At 39.0% G+C, this 10,408-nt stretch overlaps 3 protein-coding genes across 4 annotated transcripts; 1 reads left to right on the forward strand and 2 right to left on the reverse strand.

Annotated features, from left to right (window-relative positions):
• Positions 1–529: 529 nt before the first annotated feature.
• Positions 530–3,764, reverse strand: LOC109468648 (MICOS complex subunit MIC13-like). 2 transcript variants are annotated; one of them, XM_019766969.1, is made up of 5 exons: positions 3,549–3,764; positions 2,629–2,773; positions 2,202–2,219; positions 1,784–1,835; positions 530–1,485 (listed from the first exon to the last, which is right to left on the reverse strand). In XM_019766969.1, the coding sequence occupies exons 1-5, from the start codon at positions 3,566–3,568 to the stop codon at positions 1,361–1,363; spliced, it is 360 nt and encodes a 119-aa protein (XP_019622528.1). In that variant the 5' UTR covers positions 3,569–3,764; the 3' UTR covers positions 530–1,360. The 2 variants fall into 2 exon arrangements, with proteins under 2 accessions (XP_019622528.1, XP_019622529.1); XM_019766970.1 differs by lacking the exon at positions 2,202–2,219 and having other exon boundaries at positions 3,549–3,759.
• Positions 3,765–4,158: 394 nt separating this feature from the next.
• On the forward strand, positions 4,159–6,499 carry LOC109468653 (hydroxysteroid 11-beta-dehydrogenase 1-like protein). Its single transcript, XM_019766976.1, has 6 exons — positions 4,159–4,240; positions 4,496–4,626; positions 4,981–5,092; positions 5,310–5,507; positions 5,713–5,879; positions 6,208–6,499. Exons 1-6 carry the CDS (start codon positions 4,162–4,164, stop codon positions 6,403–6,405), a joined length of 885 nt encoding a protein of 294 aa, XP_019622535.1. The 5' UTR covers positions 4,159–4,161; the 3' UTR covers positions 6,406–6,499.
• Positions 6,500–6,787: 288 nt separating this feature from the next.
• Positions 6,788–9,889, reverse strand: LOC109468655 (26S proteasome non-ATPase regulatory subunit 9-like). The gene is made up of 6 exons (XM_019766977.1): positions 9,704–9,889; positions 9,273–9,375; positions 8,618–8,799; positions 8,381–8,482; positions 7,833–7,921; positions 6,788–7,002 (listed from the first exon to the last, which is right to left on the reverse strand). The coding sequence occupies exons 1-6, from the start codon at positions 9,800–9,802 to the stop codon at positions 6,978–6,980; spliced, it is 600 nt and encodes a 199-aa protein (XP_019622536.1). The 5' UTR covers positions 9,803–9,889; the 3' UTR covers positions 6,788–6,977.
• Between the last annotated feature and the right edge of the window lie 519 nt (positions 9,890–10,408).

A 10,408-nucleotide genomic window follows, 5' to 3' on the forward strand; every position in this document is an offset into this window, starting at 1 on the left:
TAGATTTTTAACGGCCATATTTTTGCTGACTACGCAACGATTCCCTGGCGATGTTTTTTTAATCACGTACGTTGAAGAATAAAGTGGGTAGCCGTAAGAAACTACCGGCGTAATATATGACCTCAAACTATGCGACTTTATTACTGTGCTGCACACACACTGACTTAACACTTTTTTCCTTGACAAGGTCCCTTTCACTAGACGCAAAAGCTGATAGAAAACTGGTTTTTTTGTGACTCTTGATTTTACAATTGGAATATGATTCATGATAAAACAATAAAACACACAAAATAAAACACACAAAATGTAAAATAGTTTGTTCTGTAAACTTCTTTTGCAAAATCTTAAAAACAAGCTTGTCTACATGGTGCATTAACACAAAGCAGAAAAATGATATCAAGACAAAACATGCTACTTTCTTTATACTATACTAGTAGTTAAGAATCTTGCTAGACAAATTTCTAGTGCACATGTGGAAGCACTATTGATTGGCTTTTAAACACAATAAAGTACATTTTCACCACAGACCAACATTGCAGAACTCATATATTTTTCATTAACACTTTAATTAAGTGCCATGAACACAAAATACTGGTAGTCAAACCAACACTGAACATACAAGTTTTACTTTAAATCACAAAATCTGAACATCATCAAACACATAATAACACAATGGTGCATCTAGAGGCTTGTTATTGGTACTTGTTGTACTTCTTAATGCCTTAAGCACTTTTCCTTACGTTAAGAGGATCATGAAGTAGTTTTCTTCTCTCTCAAGTCTTGGCATCTTTGAAAATGTACTTGTCCACAAAAACCAACTTGTGTCACAGAAATTTACCTAGTACATGTAATTATACAGTAGTACTGTACTCCATTTTAAGGCATTTAAAATAATTTTTACCCCTGGTTAGGGATTTGTTTTCAGTGTGTTTGCCTGTGTGTTAGTTGACTACATTAGCATTACAGGAACTGACGATGGAAATGGTGTAACTACAGACTGACAGGAAGGTCAAATTGGTCTGCCTGCAGGCTGATGGGAAGTGCCTTTTACAGTGGAGAAATGCAGTAATAAAATAAATAAAACAAGAAATTCACAACAACTATAAATGCAGCACAGAGGTGTGAAATAGTTGACTTCTTGTTCACATTGAAATACCTTCATCTATTAATCTTTTAATTTCCATGTTTTCCCCTTAAATCGTTATTGAAATCTACTTACTACTAGTATACGAAAGCAATTGTATACATGTAAATGTATGCAATAAATATTTGTACCACCCATGATACATTTAGCAAGAGTTGTAGGGTGAAAGTTGCATATTTTTGCTAACAGTACTGTTGGAAATAGTAATACTGTTCTTTATTTCCCAACATTTGGATGCAGGTTTTGCCTGATGAAAAGGGCCAGGGAAGTTGTTGCCTTTTCACTGTACTTCCCCACAAAGGCTGGAGCAGCTGACAGACCGGAGCAAACCTTCATCACACCTGCGGAGAAAGCAGGGAATATGTACATCAGCGACATCTAGCTATTATGACAAGAACTGCATCCAGAATCTATGTAGTGACACAGAAAATTAACTAAGTTGACAGATACATGTTATGTGATCTCAAGACCTCCTTTCCAGTGACTGTGGACATGTGTAAATGTACCATTTTATTCCAATACAATATACATGTAATAGTATTCATATACAATACAATACAATACAATACAATACAATACAATACATTATACATGTAATACAATACACAGTAAATCTACATTTTTTCCTGTGAAACTTACCAGAATTCCAAGTGTTTCTCGCATTCTCAGCCATCTGTTCTGTACTGGGAACCTACAAGAGGCATACATGGTCAGTCTTGAAGCAGCAATAATATCTTTAAGCCTTTCAAATATTGTTTTATGAAAAATCATAAGAAGCCCTTAAAAACAAAGACACAAATAACATATTGTTGTCATTCTACATGTAGGATAACATAAACAAGCAGAGAACAAATACAAAACTTGTGGAAATAGCTAACTTAAGATGGCAAAAAAAGAAAACTACAAAACAACATTCAAGTACATGTATTTCTAACATTCAACATGTTCATTGAAAAGAAAAAGAACCATACAAACATTCAATTCACATGAAGACAACAGCTTAAAATTTTGAGTTACAACTTGTGAACCAGCTTATACAATACTGAGCTATGCTAACCTGCACATCACCCAGTCGCTGAAGCCATGGAAAGAAACAGACACAAAGCACAGGATGAGCTAGAGACGAAGAGAGCTAGTGCACAACTACATGTACTAGATGCAAACAAACATAACAATATATATTATGGTGGCACCCTTTGCATACATAATAGCTGTTTACAAGTTTTTTTTATTGTTAATTTTGCATGACGATGGCCTCTTAGACTGAGAACATTAAGAATTTGTTATAGGTAAGGAAATAGAAACACAGCACTTTTCCTGAAGGAGACTTCACACTGCATGCTTCAGAAAATGGCTCAAATAAAAAATAATGTAGATAGCTAGTTGAAGGTGTGCTAGTATGGGGTTAGGCAGATGGTTAAACATGCATGCATTGTGTAAATGATATCTGTGATTGTGTGTGAAGTATATTTTGTTGCACTCACCTCCTTGACATATGGTGGTTGCTTAGCGACCAGCTGACCACTGAGGCGGGTCAGGGCCTTGGTGCTCTGTGACCCTTCACCCCAGATGCCCTGGTCATAGGTCACATACAGGGCACCTCCACCAATCACAATCTTTGTTACATTCCTGTGTAGAATTAAATGAGAGGGGAACAAAATACTGTGAAATCATTTACCTTCGTGGTGGTTCTATTTCACTGTAGGAGGGAAAAGGAGGTTTTTGCTGTGTTTTGACTACATGGTGAAACAATTCTGTAGTGCAGTAATAGTGCAATGGAAAATTATTAATTATGTATATTCACTGTGTCATGAATTCAGGTTGGGGAAGTCACTGTGAAAATAAAACCATCACTACAGTGTACAGTGTACCTTAAGATACCCATTCCCCATTTAAGATCAGATTCAAATTTCTAGCAGACTTTTAAACCTTTAGAAGGGGGATTTGAAAAAAGAGTATAAAGGTAAGTGGGGAAAGTCTGTAGCTTGCATATGATTCACACACACTGCACAGTTCTATTCTAGGGAGCAAGCCCCCCCCCCTTCCCATCACTGTTTTCACGTTGGCCTTTTTCAGAACTTTACACTATCATTTTGTACCACAGCTACTTATAGAGGCCATCGAAAATATATGTACAGCACTACACTTACAAAACACTGGTGAAATCGCTCCGTTTGCGGGAAAAATATCAACCACAAAACTTGACAAAGAAGACAGAAAATCCGAAGGGAGGTAAAACGTTTACGCAAACCATGATTTCAAAGCGAAAACGTAGAATAACGTGCATGAAAATTTGCAGGGTGGTTCCTTGATATATATATATACAAACAAATGTGAGCATATGAACGTTTAAAAGGGAACAAAAACCAATAAAATTGAACAAAACTTCGTCAGAAAGACATACTTCACCAAGGACAGCGCCATCTTGGATCTCCAGCTGACCTATGACCCCAAGTTGACCTTTGGGCCTCACTCTTCAGGTGAACCTGATGAAACGGACTGGGTCAAAGGTCTTCAGCCTAACTTGTAAAACGACATTCAACCTTCAAGCCTAAGGGTGCCTGGATCTTTTCAACGTGATGTGTACATATAGCTAGTGGATAGTTGAAATAACATTTTGCCCCCTAACATCTGCTTGAACATCTAAGTCCAGGTAACAGGTGTAATGTACTGTATAATTTTGTGTGTGTAACATCAACAGTTTGGAGGGAATTTGTTGAATGGTTTGGCTTAGTTACTGATCTATAAGAAAGATTCTAGTGTTGATTTGGTGTTGGTTTCATTGAAGCTGCAGTCATTTGTTTGTTTGTTTGTTGCTGTAGTATAATCCAGTATATCACTTACCTAAGACAGCTTTAACTTTTAAGTACTCATTGGATATATAGAGAATGTCTACGCAGGAATTCGAAGCTAAATTCCTTTTGGCTTGAAAGATCATTACACTATACTCGCACTTTCACTAAATATTGATAGATAATACAGAATAGGAATACTTTATATTTTGTCTCCTGTCACAGATGGCAGGACGGACATGGTTGGCTATTTTGCTAGCTGCTGTTGTGATTTGCTATATTTACTTTGACGGCTATGACCCAGGTAAGTGTCTGTCAGTGCATGTTGTTATATCAAATTCTGTATTGAATTTTCTTTAAAGTCTTCATGCATTATCTATATTGTATAGATTTATTCAAAGAAATCAAACAGTGTTGTTTGAGGCTAAAATGTTTTGTATCAAAGTTTGTATCAAAGATTTTAAACCTCCTTGGTAGTAATAAAAAGACCACAAAACAATTGGATTTTGAGCACACTCAACAGAGTTACTAAATACAAGGTCAACTAAATTCCATGTAGAATCCTTGAGGGGAGCCCGAGTCATTGTGACGGGCTGCAGTACCGGTATCGGGGAGCAGATGGCGTACCACTACGCAAGGCTGGGGGCAAAGGTCATCATCACAGCTAGGAGGGAGGCACGACTTAAAGAGGTAAAGTTTTTAGAAATAATTTGTATTATAAGACATTATCGGGACAACAGTGCATGTATTATTGTAACACAGGAGACACTATTTGGTCCACCCTGTATTTGTCCAGGTTGTAGCTAAGATGAAGGACCTGGGAGCCCATCTATGTAGCAGGAGACATTATTTCTGGTCCACCCTGTATTTGTCCAGGTTGTAGCTAAGATGAAGGACCTGGGAGCCCAGGAGGCCATCTATGTAGCAGGAGACATTATTTCTGATCCACCCTGTATTTGTCCAGGTTGTAGCTAAGATGAAGGACCTGGGAGCCCATCTATGTAGCAGGTGACAGTATTTCTGGTCCACCCTGTATTTGTCCAGGTTGTGGCTAAGATGAAGGACCTGGGAGCCCAGGAGGCCATCTATGTAGCAGGAGACATGGGGAAAGCAGAAGACTGTGAGAGAACCATCCAAACTGCCAAGGAAAAGTTTGGTAATTATATCTTTTACATAACTTCCTATTAGTCCCCAACATGCCTCTAGAATATAAGGAATGGACTACAGAAACAGACACACCATCTTTCTAGTAGTTGTTTCTTTGCATTGTATGGAAATAAAAGCAATATATTTTCAGTGTACAACTCACGATCACTTCTCTATTGCGGGGTTACTAACTTATTAAAAGAATTATTAAATCACCTTGTTCACAGGTGGGCTGGACATCCTTATGTTAAACCACATGGGGTCAAGTTTTAAGAAGGGAGGCCCTTTTCTATGGGATGGAGACATGGCGTTCATAGAAGACTTCACCAACATCAACTACCTGTCCTACGTACGACTGGCCTCGCTGGCTCTACCCATGTTAGAACAGAGCAATGGTAGTGTGGTGGTGGTGTCATCAGGTTTAGGTAAGAGACAACAAATGATCGTTTGGTTAGAAAAGTATTAAAACTACTTATGCTAGGTTGTTACATTTTGGCCATTCTTCTTATTGAAAAAGTTGTTTTCTGGAAATGCAGCATCAAGAAATTTTTTGGTCCATTTTTTTCCTCTGAACATTTATAGTTAACAAAACATGTTATTTAATAAGCAACTTTCTAACATTTTCTACAGGTAAAGTAACAAGTACTTTCGTCTCCTACTACTCTGGCGCAAAGTTTGCGCTTGACGGATTCTTCGGATCTTTGCGACAGGAGCTTCAACTGAAGAAGGTTGACGTGTCAATCACACTGGTCGTTCTGGGCATGGTGGACACAGAACAGTCCATGAACTCAGCAAAGGTAAACACATTGTGCTTATAATTAGTAATATCTGCAATAAGCCAGTTCGTTCTAGTGCAATAAGCAGTTTGAACTGTGTATGCCGTGTGAAATGTTTTAAGCATGGTCTAGAGAAAAAAACTTTCTATAAGTCAGGGGCCTTCAAATTTTACGATGCAAATGCAGTTTGAACCATGAACCTGTGTTGATCTGTTTTAGTCTGCCCACCTTGCAGTAAGAGACCCACATTTGGTATCATACCGCAGTTTTAGAAACTTCAGTGTGAAGTCTACTTTAAAGCATGGTTGGTTTTTCAAAGCAACTTATTGTCTTTTCTACTCTCTTCAAGGTCATGGGACTTCTTGACGTTGCAAAAATGATAGCGTACTCAGCGGAGGATGCTGCCATGGCAATTATACGCGGTGGCGCCACCCGGCAACGGGAGCTGTACTACCCGTGGATGATGGTGTGGCCATTGACCAAACTCCGAGCCGTCTTTCCAGAACTTCTCGATTGGTTGGAACTTCAAAAAACTGTTCCAAAATAACAGTCTAGGATATACAAGAAAGATATGTGACTGCCAGAAATAAAATTTGCTACTGTAACCCTTGTGTTGGAATAAAGTTCAATGTTTTACTAAAATTTGCTACTGTTTTAATATCCAAACCAGAACAGGAATTTTCTGTATCTGAACAATTTCGCAAAGTTATCTGTGGTCTTCAATGATGACAGAGACAGAAACACAAATAAGCAGTTAACAGAATGTTTATTTAGACTTCAGGTATCTTATGTAAAGAACCCATGCTTTCACAAGGATTTGGAATCAAATATGATGGTGATTTCATCACCCATACAATTTTAAAATTCTTCCCCAGTATTAAACTGTCATTGTTGTAAATGGAATAAGTTCCGAATAACAAACTTTTTTGTAACAAAAAGTGTAAGACAGTCTATTCATGCACAGGTATAATACCGGTACATTGTACCTCAAGGTTGATGATACCAGGTAATCTGGACCTGTACCTAAATGATTTTTGCAGTACTATACTCTGGTACTCTGCACTGGTATGCAGCACTAGGAAGGGATGTGCAATGGAATATCTTGCTCTCATTGTCCCATCAAGTCACAGGAACTATGTTGCATCTGAAAATAAAAGAAAGTTGTAACTGTATGGACAAAATAGCTTTGAACTGAATGTACATTTCATAAATAAACTGTCAAACAGTCCAATCAAAGAGTAATAATATGAAAGATTTTGTTCATTGAAATATGTAGTACGCATTACTCAAAAGCATTATCAATCAATCAATCAAAAATGGTTTATTGCTAAAATCAAGAACATTGCAGCATAAAGCTGAATTGCGTTCAAAGATGTACATCCTGTTTTAAAAACTTAACGACAGCACAATCTTGGAGTCAAGATGTGGTAATAGAGTTACACATTAAAAAAGTATTTACACGATATTACACATATTTAGCATAGTGAAATTCAAATTTTTTCATTCACATTAGTACTGTACATTTCAACATTACATTAAACTATTTCATATACAAATTGCACAAGAGAGGCATTTACAGAGTTACGAGCAGTATCAATTCATTTCGTTCAACAGTCTTAAGAGGGACGGTAGAGGGCTGTTGTTACATCTTGTTGTACGTGTGGTAGGGAGAGTCCGTTTTGTAGAGTTTCTGAGTTCACGTCGGGTCGACTGTCCCCGGGTTGGAGGTAGCAGATCAGCGGTTCTCTCCGACTTCTCCATGCTGACTGCAAACCTACGGCACAGGTTGACTCTCCTGTTCTCCAGTGTCTCAAGACCACACTGTTGTAGAGCTGATGTATAGTTAGTATAGTCCTTTCCAAGGATGGTACGGCAGGCACGTTTTTGTACTTGTTTTGTACATTATTCACTAGTTATAGTATGTTGGACACTGTATACCACATGGCAAGTAAGGTCTCACTGAGAAGTTCTTACCCAAGAAGGCCTCTGCCAGACCATCTCTGTGGTCTCAAACCAAGGTTCATTGTCTCCTCTCCTCTCAGGACCCTGACTGGAACAGATTTCTGTGGAAAACATATTTTTTGTGTTATATTGAGGAAGGTCTGCTGTGGGAATTACAGTCACTTCTTATGCCCTTACCAAGGTAAAACATGGTACTAGAGGTTAAATCTTGTATATGAACATACTAGGGGCAATGGGGAAAGGGGTCAGGGTTAGATGGGGGGTTGGAGTACAGTACTTACCCGGGCCCCTCGCTGTGCTGCACCACCTGTGCTATGTTCTGATGTGAGGGGGAAAGGGGTCAGGGTTAGATGGGGGGTTGGAGTACAGTACTTACTGTACCCCTTCGCTGTGCTGCACCACCTGTGCTATGTTCTGATGTGAGGGGGAAGGGGTCAGGGTTAGATGGGGGGTTGGGGTACAGTACTTACCCCCTCGCTGTGCTGTACCACCTGTGCTATGTTCTGATGTGAGGGGGAAAGGGGTCAGGGTTAGATGGGGGGTTGGAGTACAGTACTTACCCCCTCGCTGTGCTGCACCACCTGTGCTATGTTCTGTAGGCCTGTGAAGTTCCCAGGAGTAACAGACCCAAACTGTAGAACCTGGTCTCCTACCTGAAGACCCTGAAACATAGAAATATTACATCTAATACAAAAGTGATAAAGAAACTGAGCAAAAACAATATGTTTTCCTTCAAGGTAAACATAAAAATGTACTTATGAAGTATTATATGCAGTATAATAAGCCTAGCTACTCACAGCCATACTGGCAGGTCCTCCAGGAGCCACACTGTCCACCCGAGCGAACGGTCGCAGCTGGTCAGTTGTTTCTGGCCGGGTGTCTATCTTCTCCCCCTGACCCTTCTCTCTGGCCTGGGCATGCAGGGTGTGCAGTCCCTCCTCTATCTCACGCATGATGGCCTTATGGTCATTCTGTAAACCTGGGGGACAGTTTAGAAATGTTTTTTATTAACAACTTTTTAACCCTGCTTCTGTCAATGTTGTACAACTTAGTTAACAATTGTTACCTACTTACTCTGTAAGTACCTAGGTATGACTATGACTACAATTGCAGTGTGTCATTGGATAGGTTAACAATCAAAGTGTTATAGTTGGTGTGGTTTATATAATCATGTGGTTTGTATAAAGATACGCTAGTACATGTATTTTGAAAATTTTAATTTTTACATGACACTTTTTTGGATTGATTTAGTTACCATACAACAGAATACAAGTCAGCCTTCATTTTTTCACTTGATTGTGTAAGTGTGCCAGATTGTGTAAGTGTGCCATCTCACTTGTGAATAAAACAACATGGCATTGTCTAATCTTGAGCTCATATCATAAATATGAAATGTAGAATAATAACATCAGTTGTTTAGAACATTTGGAGGTAGTAAGTAGCTGAACTTACAGATAATGTTGTGTCGTGCCGTCCTGACTTGATACACGTCTATGTCTGATCTGGGGAAGTCTTCTGTGTCAACCAGAGGGCCGCTCATGCCTACTCCCTTTTGCTATACAATGTGGAAGAACATAGCAAGTTCGCAGACAATTTCAAGCAACTGTTAGGGCCTGCTAAGCCAGATAACATAAAAAATATATAATAGTATGCAAAGTTCAGTGTATTGAGCAAAAAGCTAACACAATGTTCTGCATGTCAAGCCTTTTTTATTGTTTTTCTCGAGGTCGAAATTTGTAAACAAAGACAGCATATCAGCATGAACAAGCAAAAAGCACCGCCCCCACCCCCTTTGTTTTTCAACGTCTAATTTAGACAAAATACATATTTTCAAAAATACTTAATAGTGTAGAAATAAGGATGGATATTTTCTAATGTCTCACCGATTCCAAGACGTCCTGCCAAGTCTTAATTTCCTCCTCAATTTCATCTTTTCTGGCCATCAACTTTTTCACATCGTCTGCAGAGATGGGCGCCGCCATCTTGGATCTGTGGTTCTCGGAGCAGCTTGTCCGTTGCAGTACCAAAATATACCGCAAGGTAGCAGTATTGCACGGGCAGATACTCCATCTAGGGAAGTCTCGCGTAGAGGCGTAGGTCACCACAGGCGGGTCACAATAGGCGGTCACCACAGGCGGACTGTACCATTTCATGTGCGGGGGAGGAGCATTATCTGAAATTCAATGCCGTGTCCTGTTACACACATTTTTGCATACCCGCTGCCCCTCTATTACATTACAAAGCAAAGAGACATAATTTCTTTTCCAAGTATTTTTGGGAGCATTTTGTAAATTACGTAAATTATGATCAGGATTACAATGGGGCATTTGCAATGTGTGAAGCTATCCTTGTCTAGCTATCCTGCACACAATCTACAATTCCCAATCATTAGTTTTTAATGAATGTGCTTGATTAGGCTAAAGAGCACTTCCTCTTGTCAGAATGGGAGACGGTCACGAGAGGCGGAAGATTAAAGCTTTCTCCTAACGTGGAAAAGGACATTTCTGATGACTTTCTGGACTTTTCTAGCTATCTTGCACACAGTCTACAATTCCCTATTATTAGTTTTTAATGAATGTGCTTAATTA

The sequence above is a fragment of the Branchiostoma belcheri genome, unplaced genomic scaffold, assembly GCF_001625305.1.
Source record: "Branchiostoma belcheri isolate BF01 breed outbred unplaced genomic scaffold, Haploidv18h27 scaffold2, whole genome shotgun sequence".
In the NCBI taxonomy this organism is placed as follows: domain Eukaryota; kingdom Metazoa; phylum Chordata; class Leptocardii; order Amphioxiformes; family Branchiostomatidae; genus Branchiostoma; species Branchiostoma belcheri.